Source organism: Phaseolus vulgaris, chromosome 5, assembly GCF_000499845.2.
Source record: "Phaseolus vulgaris cultivar G19833 chromosome 5, P. vulgaris v2.0, whole genome shotgun sequence".
NCBI classification, from domain to species: Eukaryota; Viridiplantae; Streptophyta; class Magnoliopsida; order Fabales; family Fabaceae; genus Phaseolus; species Phaseolus vulgaris.
The window spans coordinates 4,759,126-4,780,020 of NC_023755.2; the positions used below are offsets into that span (position 1 = coordinate 4,759,126).

The 20,895-nt window shown below is 30.4% G+C and overlaps 4 protein-coding genes across 6 annotated transcripts; 3 read left to right on the forward strand and 1 right to left on the reverse strand.

Moving 5' to 3' along the window:
* Positions 1-1,056: 1,056 nt before the first annotated feature.
* LOC137834950 (protein neprosin-like) lies at positions 1,057-4,710 on the forward strand. 3 transcript variants are annotated; one of them, XM_068643210.1, is made up of 7 exons: positions 1,057-1,775; positions 2,174-2,260; positions 2,399-2,653; positions 3,086-3,250; positions 3,386-3,439; positions 3,536-3,682; positions 3,949-4,710. In XM_068643210.1, the coding sequence occupies exons 1-7, from the start codon at positions 1,614-1,616 to the stop codon at positions 4,324-4,326; spliced, it is 1,248 nt and encodes a 415-aa protein (XP_068499311.1). In that variant the 5' UTR covers positions 1,057-1,613; the 3' UTR covers positions 4,327-4,710. The 3 variants fall into 3 exon arrangements, with proteins under 3 accessions (XP_068499311.1, XP_068499312.1, XP_068499313.1); XM_068643211.1 differs by having other exon boundaries at positions 1,244-1,804; XM_068643212.1 differs by having other exon boundaries at positions 1,490-2,037.
* Positions 4,711-9,074: 4,364 nt separating this feature from the next.
* Positions 9,075-10,235, reverse strand: LOC137834951 (non-specific lipid-transfer protein 8-like). Its single transcript, XM_068643213.1, has 2 exons — positions 9,639-10,235; positions 9,075-9,377 (listed from the first exon to the last, which is right to left on the reverse strand). The coding sequence occupies exons 1-2, from the start codon at positions 9,974-9,976 to the stop codon at positions 9,368-9,370; spliced, it is 348 nt and encodes a 115-aa protein (XP_068499314.1). The 5' UTR covers positions 9,977-10,235; the 3' UTR covers positions 9,075-9,367.
* Positions 10,236-16,322: 6,087 nt separating this feature from the next.
* Positions 16,323-16,969, forward strand: LOC137836160 (zinc finger BED domain-containing protein RICESLEEPER 4-like). The gene is made up of 2 exons (XM_068645017.1): positions 16,323-16,917; positions 16,962-16,969. The coding sequence occupies exons 1-2, from the start codon at positions 16,323-16,325 to the stop codon at positions 16,967-16,969; spliced, it is 603 nt and encodes a 200-aa protein (XP_068501118.1).
* Positions 16,970-17,540: 571 nt separating this feature from the next.
* On the forward strand, positions 17,541-18,695 carry LOC137836223 (zinc finger BED domain-containing protein DAYSLEEPER-like). The gene is made up of 3 exons (XM_068645065.1): positions 17,541-17,951; positions 18,038-18,356; positions 18,465-18,695. The coding sequence occupies exons 1-3, from the start codon at positions 17,661-17,663 to the stop codon at positions 18,569-18,571; spliced, it is 717 nt and encodes a 238-aa protein (XP_068501166.1). The 5' UTR covers positions 17,541-17,660; the 3' UTR covers positions 18,572-18,695.
* Positions 18,696-20,895: the final 2,200 nt, after the last annotated feature.

The window sequence follows — 20,895 nt, forward strand, 5'->3', positions numbered from 1 at the left end:
TTTTAAAGCATAAATTTACATAATATTATTTTGTATTTTTTTAATATACACCATTTGATATAGTTCAATGAACAATTCAGTGAATTCACTGAATTTACCCAGCCATGCGTGTACTGTCTTGAAAACAACCTTTTTAAAAATAAATCTTATAATCTTGTGATTCCAAGTTTAAATAATATTTAATTAATTTCATTTAAGTTTAAATTTTTTAAATATACTATTGCTCCCCAACAATAACCTCAATATATAAGTCCTTATAAAAAATTAATAAAAATATTTAGTTAATTAACTACATTTTAAAATTTAAACAATTGTAGTCTAACATTAATATATTTAAAAAATACCAGTGTATTTTTATGATAATATATGTCAAAATTTAGTTAGTATTTTTTTAGAAATTACATAATGTATTAGCAATGGACAAGTATTGTTTAATTTTGTGAAAATGAAAATTAAATAGGCATTTAAAAGTTACAAAAAAATAAAGTGGATCACGAGTGAATTTATGTCTAGATTTTTACTCTCTAATCTTTGTATACCATTATGGTTAAAACTTTTGTGTAAAAAACTAATAACTATAAGTTATTTACAAGATAATTTACTTCAATTTTATAATTTTATTATTAAAATAATTATTTTAACAACATTTAGATAGACAGAAGACTAATATACTTATTTAAATTATAAAAAACTAAAATTAGAAGAGTTAAAATCCTATTTAAAACTTGAATTGAAATCAAACTTATAAAATTTAACTTCACCGAACCAAATCATTTGTTTGGATAATCATATCCAAGAAAACAAAACAAAAAAAAAAGCAATTCTTGAAGTAATCTTGTTATTACAATGGAAACAAACAAGAACCAAATTATTCCCAGTTCCACCCTTTATCTGCTTCCAGAGCTTCTAGCACAGGCGAAGAGCAAAACAACAAAAACAGTGAGAGAGGAAAATGGGAATTGAATTTAGAATCCCGTGACTCCAAGGGTAAGAGGGTAACTTCAGAGGAGAAGATAGTTATGCATTGTAGCGGGAACTAACACACTTTCTCTCTCTTGGCACTGTGAGTAGTGGAACTTCAATTTCTGATAGAACACAACCATGCATTTCCACAAAAGACTTTTGCTTTGGTCGTGAGTTCCCATAATGCCCTTCTCTTTTCACTTGGAAGCGTCGGCAGTGTATTTTGTAGGCTTGTGAGGAACAAAGCTACAAATAAGGAAACCCCAAGGAGGGGAATTTTAAGGGCCCCTCTCTCACTCAACCCTGTCAAAGGTGTCAAGCACATTTTTTTGTTTGTATTTTGTGGGTGTAGCAAAGGGTGGTGGTGGTGCTTGTGGTTGGTGGTGGGGTGCGCAGGATAAGCAGCAAAGTTGGGTGAAGGGTAGGGAGAGAGAAACAAAGAACCCCATTTAAAAAAAATATATAAAAAGAGAAGAGAAAAAAGATTGGTCTTTTTATTAAGAAGAAAACAACCCATCATAGTTTTAAGGCCATTTAATTGGTTCCTCTTGGTCTTGTGTGTGAGGTATAAATCCTTCATGGTTTTTGGCTACCCTTTGGGTTCTATAGTGAGTCTAAGATACCCACTTTGAGATTTCTCATTGAGTTGCATGCTTTTGGATAGGAAGGTTGTTGCAATGGGGAAGGTTGTGTTTTTAATTCTTTACATGTTGGTAGTGGTGGTGACTTTGGCTTTTGCTGATTCAAGTCAGAAGCTTGAGGTTCAGAAGCACTTGAAGAACTTGAATAGGCCTCCCGTTAGGTCCATCAAGGTATAGAGAGAGAAAGAGAGAGAGAGAGAGTTAGTTTTCCTTTCTTTCTTAATTCTGCTATGACTTTTATTTCTCTTTTGCCTCTTCCACTTTTCACTGATTGCTTAACTGTTTTTCTAATTGGTGTTTGCACAACAATGGACCTTTTTGGGTGAAAGGAACTTTAATCCTGGATGCTCCTGTTGTCTCACCTGGGGGACTTCTTTTAGTCTCTTTCACTTGTTCTTGAATTTTGAGCAGAATCTATGTTTGCTTTTTAGTGGTACTTTTTTTTTTCCCCTTGGTTTTGCTAGGAATTGTAGTGTAATTGGTTTGGTTCATTTGCTTTTGTGCCCATCCATAAGCATAGTTCTTTTTTTTCAAGTTTCTAATTTGCATTTCTGTTGTTGTGAAAGCAGAGTCCTGATGGAGATACTATTGACTGTGTCCGTGTCTCTCACCAGCCAGCTTTGGATCACCCTGACCTCAAAAATCACAAGATTCAGGTGAAGAATTTTACTTTTCTTATCCAGTGCCTTTTCTTTTTATAATTCAAAATTCTTTATCTGGTTAGCTCCATTTTTTTTTTCCTCTCTCCCTTGGTTCAAACTTGAATTTCAAACAATCACGGGTTGTTGGTGCAGATGAAACCAAATTTCCATCCTGAAGGGCACCCTTTTGAGGAAAGCAAAGTCTCTTCAAATTCCAAGCCGATTACTCAGCTGTGGCACCAAATTGGGAGGTGCCCTCAAGGAACAATTCCTGTCAGAAGGACCTCAAAGAATGACATACTAAGAGCAAGCTCTATTCAACAATTTGGAAAGAAGAAGCAAAAGAGCTTCCCTCAGCCAAAGCCGGCTAAACCTCTACCAGACCTCATCAGTCAGAGTGGCCACCAGGTACTACTGCTGCTACCACCATGCATGATACTCATAATGTTAACAGCCAGTTCAATTGGGAGGTTGAGAATGTGTGCAAGCCTCGTAGGACTATTGGAACCTGTGAATATACATCCCAAAGAAAGAAGCTAGCTTAATCTACTGCCAATTACTAAGCAAAATTACCCTCATTTCTCATTTATTTCATTTCTGTGACCAATGAAAGGAAAAAAAACTGTTCACTACCATATTGGGACTCTTTTTTATGCAAAAGAAGATAGAAAAAGCTGTAAACTACCATATTAGGTCCCCTTTTTATGCAAAAAGGAAAAACAAGTTAGTATGGGAGCAAGATATAAATGCTGTTTAATTATTTATTTATTTATTCGTTTATTTATTTCTCCTGATTTTGTGTATTTTTCTTTATTCCTTTTATCTTTTTGGAGCATTTAGCATGCCATAGTTTATGTGGAGGGGGATAAGTATTATGGAGCCAAGGCAACCATAAACGTTTGGGACCCAAAAATTCAACAGCCCAATGAATTTAGCCTGTCTCAAATGTGGATTCTGGGTGGCTCTTTTGGTCAAGATCTCAACAGCATTGAAGCAGGTTGGCAGGTATTATTAAATTTTTTCTCCATTGTCATCTTCTGTCTGCAAATATTTTCAAATTCAGCATTCTCATAAAGATGAGATTAATCACCTTCCTTCTAATTTCCAATTTCTGTTTTTTTTTTCTATTCTGGTAATCAGGTCAGCCCTGATTTGTATGGAGACAACAACACTAGACTCTTCACTTATTGGACAGTGAGTTATCAATTCAGGCACCCAAATTTTGTTCTCTCCTCTAATTACTTTTCTATTTCTTCATCACTTCATTCAATTGTTCCACTACCATGACAGAGTGATGCATATCAAGCTACTGGTTGTTATAATCTCCTTTGCTCAGGCTTTATTCAAATTAACAGTGATATAGCCCTAGGAGCAAGCATCTCTCCACTTTCTAAGTATAGCTCTTCCCAATATGATATCAGCATCCTGGTCTGGAAGGTACATTTTTATATCCTTTTTATAAATTATCTCTTGATATTGGACATTCTGGCATGAAAATATGCTCAGCACTTAACAAACACTACCATTAGTATATTGATACGATTGTTTTGTGCAGACCACACTAGTTAATTATAAATCGAGAGAATCTCTGACACACATTTCATTATATCTGAATGCTACATTGTTTTAGGGGTCCATGAATTTAATAAGATGGAACAAAGTCATCTGATGTTGTCTATTATGGAAAACCAATGTGTATGTAGGACCCCAAAGAGGGTAACTGGTGGATGCAATTTGGAAGTGATCATGTTATGGGATACTGGCCAGCTCCTCTATTCTCGTACCTTTCTGACAGTGCCTCAATGATTGAATGGGGAGGAGAGGTTGTGAACTCGGAATCCGATGGCCAACACACCTCAACACAAATGGGAAGTGGCCATTTCCCTGAAGAAGGTTTTGGCAAGGCTAGTTACTTCAAGAACATTCAGATTGTTGATGGTAACAACAAGCTTAGAGCTCCAAAAGACCTTGGCACTTACACTGAACAAGATAGTTGCTACAATGTCCAAACTGGCAGTGCTGGAGATTGGGGTAACTACTTCTATTATGGTGGTCCTGGTAGAAACCCAAATTGTCCTTGATCATTCAGGTTAAGCAAAGAAAACTGAAAAAAAAAGAGGATGAGTAGGTGTTCTTTTTTGTCTAGTTTAGTTATTTTAGTAACTTGTGGTACCACTTAGAGTTGTGGTGTATAATGAAGCTCTTGGTCCTTCAAAATCTCCAAAAAATTGTTGGAGAAAAGGGTAGTAAGAGTTTCTTAGATTTACAAGAAACAAGTTTCTTCATTGGTTTTCCCTGTTTATAAATATATATTTGTTGTTTTGTTTGCTCCTCTCTCTGGAGCTGTGAAGGCTGAGGTGTGAATGTGAACAGAATAGTCTATTATGTTACAAGGAGACTGTATTTTTTTTATTTTACTACATGTTGGATTAGTGAAAAGCTGTCTCAATAAGGACATTTATTTATGTTTATGCTCTTGCTTGTGACCAAACACCTAAGTGGGTGGCTTTTTTTATTGAAGAAAGCAATGGTGGAAAGAACAAAATGAGATACATGCACATGTGATTGTACAGGTGAATGCTACTCTATTTTGGTCACTTCACATCTTTGTGCACAATTTATGGCATTGAAGTTTATGTTGTTTTTAATTGGAATATACTTCACATCACTTATCCTAAACTATAGAAGAGCTTAGAAAAAGAGAAAAGAAGTGAACAAACGCGTTATCTCCTTATTGTGATGCTGATATGGATGGACCCATATGAGATTGAATGGTATGTTAGTGTGGCAAGCTAGCATTTTCTTTCATAAAAGCCACCCTTGTGGTTGGTTACACACCCACCTCCTCTTTATCACTTACCCTTAATTATTCATATTTATATTTCTTTCACCTTTAAGAAAGTAACATCATATACATGTATATATATAAGTAGGGGAAAAGCTTCATGACTTTATATGATGCTAAGAAAGTGATCTATAGTATAATACTACTAGAGGAAAGTCTTTTATATTGGCAATCAATTAAAATTGTTCTACATGATTATCATAAAAAATTAATACTTTTTTTAAGTTTTATGCTAATCAATGATTGGATAAAAAATATTTTACACTGCCTTTATAGTTCAATTAAGTCTTATTTAAGAAATCAAGTGTTACCACTCTCTTGATTGAAAAATTGTGTTCAAATATATTTATTTAACGGGCTATCCAGAAATTATTATTAAATCAAACTGAATTGCATTAGAAAATTTGAATTATTTGAAAAAATTAAAAATATTTTTTTAATTTAGTTTTTAAAAAATAAATTGCTTATAAATAGAACTACTTTAGCTAAACTTTGATTAAGTTTACTTAAATATATTAAAATCCAATTAAATTTATCTAAACAATTATACATATCAGTTTTATCAAATCATTTGTACAGTTTAATCAAATTTTACTATTATTTAATTTATGCATTTTGTCCATATTTACTCACTCCTACATATTTAAGATGATTTCATTATCCAGTGCTTTTGATATGAATTCTTTAGCAAATTAGCATGAGGATTTTCATTTGAAGACTTAGTTCCTTGTTTGTTTTGTTCTTTTTTCTTTCCTCTTAATGGAAAAATATATAAATTTCAATTATAAAAATAGATGTCTTTGTAGTTCCAATGCAAATTTTATAATCAATCAAGAACAAAAAAAACTTATTGTGAACTAATTAAAACTAATATACCTTGAATAATGTTGTATGTGTATAATTCTCATGAAATAAACTCAATGTTACTTCTACTCCAATTTTGAAAAGCATGGCTTTTAAGTTCAATCATTATGGCTTTTTATTGAATGCTTTAAAAATTAGCACTCAAACCCCACATGTTTGGTTATGATAAAATGACACAATTAACAACATAATAACTTGAATTGAAATACGTCATTAGTGTTTTGTTTTATTATTTTTGTTGAAGTTTTTGTTTTCTTTTTTATTGTGACTGGTTGTTAAAGCTCTTATTAACCCCCGTTAATTATGTTTCAGCTTTATATGAAGGAGAAAATCAGAAAAGATGGATACTTTTCTTCAATTAGGTTTAATAGCTTTATAAAAAGATTCCATCTTTTTCTTTCTTTAAAAAACCATGTAATGATATTGCAATTGGAAAGAGAGATGTGAAAGTTCGAGCAGTGTTAGCAGGACAACTTTGTGTAACTAATAATCATAATTACAAAATTAATCTCTTCATAATGCTGACACAAAATTTCCTACCAAAGACCTTCTGTTAGATAACTAAAAGGTTAACCTTCATCATGCAATTAAAAAAAATAGTCAAAACTATAATTAAGTGAATTAATGTCGATCATTTAGGTATAGTTAATTGTTAAGATTAATTCCTATCTTATGTTTTCATGAGTAATTAAGATGATGTATTGAAGGTTTTTAATTATTCTAAGATTTCCATAGTAATTTTATTGATAAAAAATGTTACATTGAAGAGAGAAGAAAAATATGAATGCATAGATATTAGGTGAAATTAACTAATATAAATTTGGATTAAATATGTTATTTGTTATTGTATTATAACATAAAAATGGTTTTTGTTTTTTATATAAACTTTAAACTATTTAAGTGCTTGTAATATAAAAATTATTGAAATAAATATTTTTATATATAAAATTTATTCAATTTGAGATTTCACTTTATCAAACTATCAATCTGGAAGTAATGATCATCAATATGCATTCAAAATAACAACAACTTTTTTTTTAAAAAAAAACTAATAATCTTTTGAAAAAAAACTAACAATCATTTCAAATACAGACTAATCAATTACAATTATTTTCAAATTACATGGTCTAAAATTTAAATCTGAGATGAAAACCAAGTTCGTATTATATTATAAAAACGAAAAATATATTTAACCTTATAAACTTTAAAGAAAAATCCATGAATTCTTTTTGAAAAACTACTTAACAAAAAACATATATAATGCATATAAAATCATGAATTGGAAATATATATATAAAAGTTGAGTTTACACTTTAATAACAGTTTTTATTAATAATTAATCTTGATTAAAAACTTAATTAATTAGGTTGGGATTTTTCTTTCCAACTATAATTTTCAACCTATAAAACTTGAACTCCATACTTTAATTTAAAAAAAAATCTAAGTTCATTATTACTTTCATTCCCATTAATTTCCCTCAATGTTGGAGAAAAAAGATAATAAAAGTGGAAGGAGATGAATTTAACTCTTACATTTCCCCCCTTATATTTTCTATCAATCTCAATTAATTTGGGCAAGGAATAAAAAAAAAAACTTTTTTCCCTCACCTTTATTTCTCATGAAGCAAGTGTTCTATTTATAAGCATGTCTCCTACACATACACCTACATGTTTAGTAAATGCTCTAGTTTTTTTTTTTTTTTTTGCAAAGGTCTACAAGTACTATAAAGAAGGTGTCCATTCATTATTGAAGTGAGATTACATGTCATTTCAAAGCCATGTTATGTTTTTCCTTTGGGAGATATGGTGATATATATATATATATATATATATATATATATATATATATATATATTAATGGTGTTTGGGAAGAAGATTTGAAATTGGAAGACTATGTGTAATTTAAATGCCTATAAAAGGTTGGTAGGAGTAACACTTAGGAGTCCATTTCTCATAATGACTCCAATAATGTGTTTCAAAAGTGAGTTAGGGTAAATTGCTCATAGCAAAAACTCTTTATACCTAAGTGTTAGTTTTAGAAGTCAAAGCATGTATTGATGCCACATGTGATGTGAGTAATAGAGCTGTCCATCAATGCATAAATAATTAATGATTAGGTGTTGTCCCATTCAACAAATTTTTCAAACATATCCAAGTTAGGAACGCCAATTATGCTCAAAGGAAAAAAGCCATACCAAGGATAAGGGCTTGTTTGGGAGATGACTTTATTTGTACTTTTTATTCTCTCCAAAAAATTTATCAAGTTCATTTTTATGAATTTCAATTAAATATGTAATTTGTACGATAAAATTGTATCAATTTTTAATATATTAAATAGAATTATATACTATTTTAGAAAAAAAAATTATTGATATTTATAATAATTTTTATTATTAATAAAATTTATAAATTATATATAATTAGTTACTAATTACTTTAACTTTTAGTTTAAAAGTTGATAACTAAAAATTACATACACATTTAAAATCTATTTATTAATAATATAAACTATTTTAGATATAATAATTTATCACCAATATAACTCTTATAGGGACTATAGATAATATTATAAAATGAAATCTTAAATTTATAATCCCTAAGTTGGAAATATTCAACCTGCCTAATGGAGATAGTGCCTAACACGTATTTGAGTTGGAGTCAACCACAAAACAAACTACAAATAGTGACTAATCAAATCAAATCTAGACCAGGAATAACTTATGTTTTGGTTTGGAAAGAGGATAACAGGTGTATTACACTTTTAGGTACCTCATAATTAGTTAAGAATTTCTCCTAATATAAAATTCGATTATTTTTGTGTTGATATAGTCCACCAAAATAAAACATCACACAAAAAAAATACATATTACTAATATTAATTTCAGTATTTGAAAACTTTTTTGTAAGTATTTTATTTTTATGTGCTTGTTGAAATCCAAATCAAAATCCCATTATGATCAAGAATAAGAAGAAACATTCACAACCATGTAGTTGGAGTTGGAGTTGGAGATCTCATACTGATGACATTTTAAAATGAATAATGTTGAGGTTAACGTGAATTTAGATTGATTTGAATGGTTTCCAAAACACAAACTCTTATTTTATTCATAGCACCCTCTTCTTTTTATTTATTTTGAATTTTGAATATTATTATTGTTATCCAAATAAACTTAACATTGTCCTTCAAATAGATAGCAACACAACATTTGTGAACTTTAAATAAAAGGTGCCTCAGTTGCTCTACAATCACGGTAGAAAAAACATTGAGACAGCATATTAAAAACAAAAACATGCACTCAGTGAAGAAATCCACGTAGGTAGATTCCTGTTTATTACAGTAAATATTTTAAGTTCCCATACATATGTAGCAGAAAAAATGTTGAGCATGTTTGCATCACCCTCCAATTCCAAGTTTCAACCAAACCTGCCAAAATTGTACATCAATTAAAAAACAAAACATGTAATGAAGTCCACAATAAGTAACTTAACTTAAGAGTTAGCCAAAACAGTAAAAAAAATAATGATGTTTTTTAGTGATTTTTGACACATTAAAATTAACTTTTACATTAGTTAAATGAAAGCTTCTACAAATTACATAATGCATGAGCTTAGTTTATGCAGGTAAAAAGGTGGGATAATTTCTTGTTGTTGAAAAGAGTGTGTTAAAAGAGTGAATGAATGTTACTTGGAACAATCTGCATTGGGAGAGATAGCCACAGGAAGGGTTATTCCACAGTTCCCTGGAAGAGCCTGAGCCAATTGTGAGTTTATGTTGATACTCTTGGAAGTGGATTTGATGCAGTTACAAGCAGCTTTCTTATCCTCAGTGGTTGATGCAGCAGATGCAAGAGCCTTGGCTCCTGAGCAACATGCAGCTGGTGGCTGTCCACTGCCACTCACCAAGTAGCTCACACAAGGCCTCAAGTCCTTTATCACATCACTGCATGAAATTGCACCCTCTGAAGTTGATACAAGAAGGATCAGAATCACAAGGGCAGGGAATAATGCTCCTGAGGATTTCATGCTTGCTCAAAACAGAAAAAACTGGTATGAATTTGCATTGTTTCCTTTTCACCATTTATAGAGTTTCAAAGGGAAGCTAAAATCTGCAAGTAAGGCTGGATTTGACTAATGGAGGAAAATGAGTGCAAGAAACAAGAAACTTGTCATTTTTGTGTTTGTCAAATTCTAGGTTAGGTGGAAATGGTGAAGGAGGGGTTATTCAGTTTCAACAAGTAAAAGGGGCATGTGAAAGTTCATTGGAGCAAAGGGTTATTTTCTTGTATGATTTCCATTCATGCAAGAATTTGGTCACTTAACCTGCTTATTACAAAAACCATTAATTTTGGTGAAAGTAAGCCTTGTGAGTGGTGTCACACCCTTGCAACTTTGTTGCTAACAGTGACAGTTTCTCTGTTTAGGAACAAAATCATGTGCAAGTTACTATCACAGGATCATTATCTGGCTCTGAAATGTGTTTTAATTGGTTGGAGCAATAGGCCCCTCAATTGGATATTTCAACCATACATTATATAATATTCATAATTTACATTAATTTATGTCAGAGGGTCTTGCTTTCACTAGATGCATTTGCTTGGTTGTTCAAAGTTTCATAATTATTGACAATTTTTTGTCTGATACACTTTTTTAAGGTTGTGTCCTTTATTATGTTTATTTTTCCTTGAATATATGTTCTAATCTATCACTGTTGATGTTCAAGTAACTCTCGAGCATTATGATTATATCATTAACAGGGATGTGACTGATTTACTCTTTATAATTAAAAATATTGGCAAATACTTTCTTTTTTTTGTGAACCTCTCTTAGGATTGAAGTTTAATTTCTACCTTCAAAATATGTTACGAAGCTTGTATGTGTCTTTTGAAATCGGTTCTGTTTAGAATTCATTCGTAAGGATTTTCAGAAAAAATAAAATAAAAATATTTTAAAATTTAAAATTAACTTATCTAAACACTATAAAAAAAAATTGTGAAATAGAAACTAATTTTAGATATCAAAATAATTAGTTAATATATTGACTAAATTAGATACCATCCTAAAAAAATAAAATAATTATTAATATCTAAAGTAATTTTTATTATTAATAAAAATTTATAAAGTCATTTCTAAATTGATATCTAACCATTAGCTACTAAGGTTTTATCTACTAATTACTTATATTCTAAATTAGTCTTCAAATTAGAGACTAATTTAGAATTTAAAATATTAATAACTAAAACCTTCGTAGTTAATTTATATACTAATTTAAAAATTATTTTATAAATTTTTATTAATAATAAAAATTACTTTAGATATCAATATTTTTTTAGTTCCTAAAATAAGTATCTAATTTAGTTAATATAGTGATTATTTATTTTTAGTTTCTAAATTTATTTACTATTTAATGATTTTCTTGTAGTTAAAAGTTAAAAATAAAATTTTAAAAAATTATACGAAAAAATTCCTATGCTTTATTTATGAGTTTTTTTTTCAGTTATAGAAGTCTTTAGAAAAAAAATAAAAAAATAATCTAAACATGTAAAAAAGCACTTTTAATTAACCGAGCCTATAAAACTTCATTCATAGATAAAATGAGTTACGATAACTTGAAAAAATAACACTTCTTATGGAGTGTAATTTTCTTTTAATTAAGTTACATTCTGTTTTAATATATTGTTTGAGTTTGAAGAAAAATTTATAGAATACAACCTAGGATTTCTATAAAGATAGGAGTAAACACTATAAAGAGATTATTATTTTAAGTTAATAAAGAAAATATAAGTGTGAGAAAAATAATGTCTAACATTCATATCATATTTGACATGCTAATCCGCATTATATATACAGTGTAATCAATTATTATTCCTTTACCTAATTGATTAAATAATCGGTTATTCTAAGCAGAATAAGGTTTTTGACCCTTATTATTACATTTTAGAAATAATCGATTAAATTTTTTAATATAATTAATGATATATTATAATAATAAAAAATATTCAAGATAAGTGATTATCACTTATGATAATTGATTTACTTGTACTCCTGTCTTAAACTAGGTCTAAAAAACATAAAATATTTTATTATTTATATAATATGATCAATTAATTTATTATTTGTGTTCTTCATCAATATTTTTTATTATAAAATAGAATAGAAATGAATCAAAGAGAAAAAGGAAGATAAAAGACATGAGAAAGAATATTTCTTCTATTTTATTTTTCTTCCTTAAATCAAAGCAAATAATATAAATATATACCAACAATACACTCATTCTAAGTCTAGTTAAAGAGACATAATGTAAAATAAAGAGTCAATAAGGTTAGAATAAAAAAAGACAAAATAAAGGCTAAACATATGTAAAAAGAGAAACACTAAGAATTATAAAAGACAAAATTAATATTAGCTTCTTTGTAGAAGCCTTGCATCCATATCATTTGTTATCCCCCGCAAGCTAGAGAGTAAATATTGATGAGACGTAGCTTGAAACAAATACCCTCGAAAGATTGAAGACTTAAGACTTTGATATAAATGTCAGTCAGTTGCTCTATGGTAGAAATGGGAAGCAAATGTATGAGACCCTTCTTCAATTTTTCCCTAACACGTGACAATCTATTTCTATGTGTTTCATACGCTCATGAAACACTGGATTTGCTGCAATGTATCTTGTTGAGTCATTGTCATAGTACAAAAAAGATGGTTACTCAAAAGAAACTTTAAAATCTTGAAGAAGATAAGTTAGCCATTGAATTTCACATGTAACAGCGGTCATTGTCCTGTATTCAGCTTCACATAAACTCTTTGATATTGTTCCTTGCTTCTTTGATTTCCAGGATATGAAGGAATTGCCAAGATACACACTAAAAATAGTCATTAATTGTCTTGAATCTCTATAGGTGCCCCAATACTATCACAAAAGACTTTTAAATGAGCAAAAGTGTTGGAAGGAAAAAATAAACCAAGACTCGAAGCTCCTTTGATATATATGAGAATTCTAATTGTTGCATTATAGTGAGCAATTGCCAACTTAGCAAGAAGTTGAGAAAGTTGTTGCACGGAAAAGGTTATGTCAGGTTGGGTATTAGTGAAATACATAAGTCTTCCAATCAATCTTCTACAGGCTTGGACATCTATGAAAGGAACACTTCTAGTAGAAGATAATTTTGCATGATTATCAATTGGAATAGGTGCAGGTTTGCAGGCTAAAATACTTGCATATGTTTATAATTCCAGTGCATATTTCCTTTGATTCATCATTATCCCTTTCTTACTTCTTGCTATTTTAAGACCAAGAAAATATCTTAAATTCCCAAGATCCTTAATCTTGAATGTTTGATTCAAGGCTTGTTTGATTCACTCAATCTCCTCTTTATCATTTCTTGCCAATATTATATCATCTACATACACCAATAATGTTATAAACGATCCTTCAAAAGAATTAATGAACAGGAAATGATCATTCATAGATTGAGTATATCCCATAGAAAGCAAAAAGGATGTCAGTTTGGAAAACCACTCTCTGCTTGCTTGCTTAAGGCCATATAAGCCTTTTTTAATTTACAAACTTGTCCTGGTTAAATAGAAGTCAATCCAGGAGGAGCAACAATGTATACATCTTCTTTCAACTTTCCATGTAAAAAGACATTGTTTATGTCTAATTGTTTCAATTCTCATGAATAGATAGAAGCTAGAGAAAGAAGTAACCTCATGGTGATCATCTTAGCTATTGGAGAGAAAGTATTAAGATAGTCAATGTCTTCTAATTATTTGAAGGTATAAGGATTTGATTTGGATCAAATTTGATGGCAAGGATGTAATCTTGGTTGCAGATACAATAAATGTCCACTTGTGACTAATTTGTCTTTTTTATTTCCTTGCCAAAATCGGTTAAACTAGATTAGTCAAAAAAAATGGGAAGTTTGAATTTACTAAAAGTAGTAAATCTATATGTCTAATTATCATTGACATTAGTGTTAATTACCTAAAACTTTCGAAAAATATAAACTAACTCAAAACAACTTAAATTTTATGTAGTATGGTTTAGGGTTTAGGGTTTACACAATACAATTTACTTTCATTGTAATTAGTTTTCTAAGTCCATTTCCATTTCTATTAAGTCCTAAGCTTTTGACATAGTAATAACTATCACAGATAAACCATAAAAAACAAATTAACTCCATATATATTCAAAATTAACACCAGAACTTTTTTAACATACAAATACTAGTTTTTATTTACTCGTTAAGCTTAAATTTGTAGGATTTTACATCATCATTTGGTATGGCTTACTTGAGAAAAATGTTTGTGCCTTTTACTATAAAAGGTAATTTCACATCAAACTACAAAGATTTGTATAAGGTGACAAAAATATGAAGGGATGTTACAAAGCATGGAACTAACTATTATCAAGTTAATTGGAAAAAAAGAAGACGGTACAATGACTACATTTCTGCATGGGTTGAATAGAAATATTCAAGTCATTGTAAAACTCTGAGTATAAAACCCTTTCCACCTAACAACTAACATGGAACAATAATTCAAGAGAAGAATTCAAGCAAAAAGACCTATCAAGATTAAAACTCTAGCTATTCTTCAAAGGTGAAGGATCATCCTCCAAAGAGTAAGGTAAGCTTTTGGTAAAAGGAAAGAATTCTTTTGATTTCATTTCTTCTACTTCTTCATTTTTTTCTAAACAAAGGATAAGTTCCATTAAATGTTTAAAGTGTTTAGGACATGAACATATTGCTTCTAATGTCCAAATAAAATAAATATATTTGTAATTGACAATGAAGATTGTTGTTCTAATGTTGGAGTGAGTGTTTACCACTTGGTTAAAAGTTATAACAAATAGTCAAGATGTAACTCTTTTTTTATTAAGAGTATAAATAATCAAACACTATATTTGCTTCTGGTTTGGCCCACTTGACATCGGCCATGAGATGATTGATCAGTCCAGAATAATGTCTCCCTCAACAATTGTCTCACTACGAATAAAATGTGTTTGATGACTTTTTACAGCAAGTACATCATGTTGTTAAAAGTAATAATGTGTCCCTAAGAACGGATATCGAACTCACAAAGAACAGTTGAATAATCAAATAAAATATTCACTAAATATAAAACAAAATAATAAAAGTTTGATTGGATTCATTAGTCAGATCAACCCACTATATACACATTTTTAATAACATATATGGATTCATTAGCCACTCACCAAACCCAAAGTTAAATTTTATTATTTTTACTTTCAACAAGTCCATATTTTTAATTGGACCATGTGGAGACTTCCTCCATATCAATCTTTCCTTGCTCAACGATTGTCCTCTTTCTATACTCCTAAATACATCCAATGACAACCATCCATGACCCTTCCAAATCAAGTTTTGTTTTCGATTAACATTATACTAATAGAATTATTCAAGAACCTTAAATCTTCAATCTTCATGTTGTGCAGTCAAAATCCCTATCCATCTATAGCTTTTATTCCATACCAACTTTGCTAACTTACACTGCATAAACAAATAAAGTACTTTGTAACTAGGGGTGGCAAAACGGGGCGGGCCGCGCGGGCCGACCCGTAGCCCACACCAAAAAATGCGGGGTGGGTTCTCTTTTCTGACCCATCAACCCACTTAAGCCTGCCCCGCATAACTCGCGGCCAGTGCGGGCTTACGACGGGGCGAGGCGGGCTGACCCGCCAACCCGCTTATGTGAAAACTGATGTGTGCTGTGCTCTGCTCTGCTGGTGCCCTTTTTTTTTTCTCCCAAATTCATTCACACACATTCAATTTGAAACCCTAAAAAATACAAACAACAAGCATCTGCAACTGCAAAGCTGTCGTTGTGCCTCTCTTCCTCCATGAACACCACTGTTTGTTTTCGCCGTCCTCCACCGCCCTGCCAGTCGCTACCATTCTTCCTCCACGAACACCACCATCAGTTTTCGTCGTCCTCCACCGGCAACACCAATCTGCGACCGTCGCCCTCCACCACCGTCAGTTTTCGTCGTCCTCCACCGCCAACACCAATCTGCGACTGTCGCCCTCCACCACCGTCTTCCTCCAGGTTCTATCTCTTCCTCCTTAACCTTCCACCATCTGCAACCGCCATTTTTACTCATGAGAATTTTTTTTTCCATTACTTTTTTTCTGCAGTTTTAGGATTTTAGTCATTCAAGATTTGTGGAGCAACAACTTGTTTGTATTTGTTATCGTATTGGCTTTGTAGGTGACAACTTTCTGCTTTGGGTTAATTTTTAAATTCTACATCATGTTGGTTATGTTGCATTTATCTCTTTGTATCTATGGTTATATTTAGATAGGTTCTTATGTTTATGCTATTAATTAATCAGGATCTTAATTTTGAAATTGGAATGGCTAAAGAAGAGGATATTAATATTCCCGAATGTGAAAATGAAATTGAGAAAGATGATTTTGAAAACCAATCTGAAACTGTTGAAGGTGACAAAAAGAAAAGGGATAAGACTACCACCTCTGATTGTTGGGAGTACTTTACTAAGATTGGGGTGGATAAAGATGGAAAAGAAAGGGCAAGGTGCAATAGTTGCAATAGAATATATCTAACTGGTGGAAGAAAATATGGCACTTCTCATTTAAATCGTCATATTATGAAATGTGATAAAAGAAAAACTGAAGATGTGGGTCAAATGATTTTAGATATGCAGGGAAAGTTGAAAGGAAAAAAGATAGATCAAGTTGTACATCGTGAATTGTTGTCTAATCTAGTTATTAGACATAATTTGCCTTATAAATTTGTTGAGTATCCCGAACTTAGGACTTGGATAAGCTACTTGTGTCCTGATGCAATTATGATTTCTAGGAACACTGTTAAGGCTGATATTGGGAGAATGTATATAAAAGAAAAGACAGTGCTTAAGGAATTGCTTGTTTCTATTCCTAGTAGGATATGCTTAACTTCTGATTTATGGACATCTATTAATACTGAAGGTTTCATATCATTGACTGCTCATTGTGTTGACCTAAATTGGAAGTTAAATAGCAAGCTACTCAACTTTTGTCATATGCCCCCCCCCCCCCCCCATACAGGTTTTGAGTTGTCTAAGAAAATTTATGATTTTTTACAAGATTGGGGATTAGAGAAAAAAATATTTTCTATCACTTTGGATAATGCTTCTACTAATGATGTTCTCCAAAATACTCTAAGAAGCCAACTTCTTTTACAAAACGGTTTGATATGTGGTGGTGAATTCTTTCATGTTCGTTGTTGTGCACATATATTAAATTTAATTGTTCAAGAAGGACTAAAGGTGCTTGGTGAGGCTTTGAACCAAATTAGAAATAGCATCAAATATGTGAGGGGTTCAGAGAGTAGAATGGTGAAATTCAAACAATGCCTGGAAAAGTTTAGTGATATTGATGCATCATGTGGTTTGTGTCTTGATGTCCCTACAAGGTGGAACTCAACTTACTTGATGCTTCAAAGTGCTCTTAAATATCAACGTGTTTTTGGAAGCTTGCACTTGGTTGATGAATCTTATAAATATTGCCATTTAGAGGAAGATTGGCAGAGAGCAGAAAAAATTTGTAAGTTCTTGTTACGCTTTTATGATATCACTACCTTGATTTCTGCTACAAGTTATCCAACTTCCAACTTGTATTTTTTACAAGTTTGGAAAATTCAAAGCTTGTTGATAGAAAATGTGAAAGATGAAGATGCACTAATTAAGAATATGGCTGAATTTATGATAGTCAAATTTCAAAAATATTGGGATGAATATAGTGTTGTACTTGCATTTGGTGCAATTTTAGACCCAAGGATGAAGTTAGAAACATTGAGTTTTTGCTTTGAAAAAATTGATTCATTGACTTGGGAGTTGAAATTGGAAAACATCAAGCAAAAATTATACAAACTTTTTGCTGAATATTCTAGCAAAGGTTTGAGAGCAACAACATCAAATACTCTAAAGCGTAAGCAAGGACAATCTTCATCCCCATCTACTTCTAAACCAAGTCTTTTTTATGTAAGTTGCTTTTGAATGTACTTCAATTCATTTTTTAGTTTTTGTTGTACTTGCCCCATGTTACTAACTTATTACATTTATAATAGGAATTAAAAATGCGCAAGCTTCAAGTAGCTAATCAAAGTGGAAAAACACAACTTGACACTTATTTGAATGAGCCAACTTTGGATTTTGATTTTTTGGAGCATATGGATGTGTTAGAGTGGTGGAAAAATAATAGTCAACGTTTTTCGGATCTTGCTTTAATGGCTAGAGATTTGTTGAGTATTCCTATAACCACAGTTGCATCAGAATCTGCATTTAGCATTGCTTCTCGAATTCTTAACAAGTATAGGAATTCTCTTTTGCCTGAAAATGTGGAAGCAATTATTTGTACTTCTAGTTGGAAGCATGGATTTTCTGAAGGTAATTTATTTATTTTAACCAATTCTATTGTTATTGTATTATTTTTGGAAGCATGGATTTTTTTAGGGTAAATTCATTCTTTCATTGTTATTGTTCAAATGTATGCAGATGATGGAAAAGATTATAATTATCAAAAAGTAGAAGATGAAAGCTCTTCTAAGGTTGCATCAAATGTTCTTGAAGTGGAAGAAGATGACATAATAGCAATTGCATAACAAGTGTTTGATGTGATAACTGCTCTTGATTGTTAATTGTTGCTTATTTATTCAGTGTTGTTTTTGAATTCATCAAATCTCTTGTAACTATTGATGATGTGTATTTGTTTTTTGGCCACCTTATATAATCAATTTCAGAATTTGGGAGGTGTATTTGTTTGTCATACTTTATAGTACACCGCAAGTTGGATTAATTCATAATTTCATATTACATCTATATATAATATTTTATTTATAAAAGTTATGCGGACCAACCCGCACGCGAGGCGAGTCATGAAAACTGGCCCTTATTATTTTTGCAGGACGGGCCAAAGCGGGGCGGGCCAGCCCGCTTTGTCACCCCTATTTATAACGTAGGATCAATAAAAACTAGTCATATTTCCATGTAGGCAATGACATTATGACCTTAAAAGCCTTATCACCAAAAAGAGGTGCACCAAAACCACATAATGGTAAAACTCAAAAATAGAACAAGAGAATGAAACAAATGAAAAGGGCACCTTCAAGGTTAAGCAAAATGAAAACAATACGAAAGAAAATATTTTTTATCACTCCAAAAAGACAAAAAAAATAATCTTATCAAAAGAAGAATTATATTTGTTTGTGAACATAATTTCTTTTATCTTCTTTTTATTTATTTTTCAGTATTATTTTACTATTGAATAAAATTTGATCTGGGTTTGCTATATATTAATATAAAATGAACATGATGATTCCAAAATTGAAATTGATATCCTAGCTTATTTGTAGAGATGGGGCTCACAGGTCTTGATCAAGGTTTCTCATATTGCATCACTCTGCCAACTAAGAACAATGTCACATGTGGTGGTTTTAATTCAATCATTCCAAATATTTTAAACTCTTATTTTGTTTATCATCCAATATAAAATCTTCTCGGATGATAATGATTCCTTGCGCGCAGTACAAAACAAAAAAGAGCGTCGAGTTCTGCACGGACTCATCATTAGACTCAATCATACTATTTTGGCTCAAGGTTATAAATTATTTTTTCTCGACTATAAAAAGTTATTTAGAAACTTTTACTAAAATTTGAAATTCTTCTTGAACTCAGTTTAAGAATTTATTTTCCATAGACAAAAAATTCATACATTAGACTACATACCTTAAATATACCTATTTATCTCATTACAAAAAAAAACTAATTAAAAATAAAAAAATAATTAATTACTATATTAATTAAATTAAATACTATTTTATATATTAAAAAATTATTAGTATTTAAAATAATTTCTATTGTTAATAAAAATATATAAAATAATTTTTAATTTTATATTTAATTAACTTTCAAAATTTTAACTACCAAAATTTAACTACAAAATCATTTTAAATTTTAAAAATTATTAAATAAAATCTTAATAAACTAATTAGATACTAATTTAATTTTTTTTATTAATAATAAAAATTACTTTAAATATTAATAATTTTTTAGTCTATAAAATAATATTTAATTTAATTAATATAATATCTAATTATCTTTTATATATAAAATTAATATTTATTTAATAATTTTCTTCTAATATCAAATATCACACATCCTATTTATTAGTTGCACAGATCCATGATCGTGACAATATTATCCTTAGGTTTGGATAATGAGTCTTTTATCCATTAAGTAATAAGTTTTACAAAATTACACGTAAACTAATGTGTGTACAACCTAAATTTTTTACACTACTAAACGTGAAAATTTGGTATAAAAGGATTCATTCACCTTCTCATATACACACTAGTACAAGTTATTGGTCTTAATAGATCCTCTTAAATAATATTTCAAGTTTGAGCTTTATCTTTTTAAATATACACACTATCTCTTATTTATCCAAGTTAAATTTTCTACCACATTATTGTTTCTATTGTAGGTTATTGTTATCTCCTTTAACTTGAATTGAATATCCAAGTAGTAAGATTTGTGTCCCTTATTTAAAGTGCATTTTGTTGGAAAGCGATTATCTATGTGTGTGTGCTTAAGGTTTCTTTTGTTATTAATTATTGTTTCCGATGATGATTAATATGTAACAATGTTGTATTGGAAAAAACTAGGAAAGTGGTCCATATTCTAAGATTCTTTCTTCTTCTCTTTTTGTAAATTATTTACGGATGTATCCTCTTCTTCACATTAATTTTCCAATTTTCTTGTCTTTGAACTTAGTTTGTCTGGGTCAGTCACTTTCTTTGGATCCACACGATCACGAAAAAGTTACAAGGTCACGAGAAACTACATTAATAAGTTAGGAAGAAGCACGTATTGGATACGATTGTCATAAATATAAGTGCATGTATAGTTAAAGACAAACTTGAAAGGT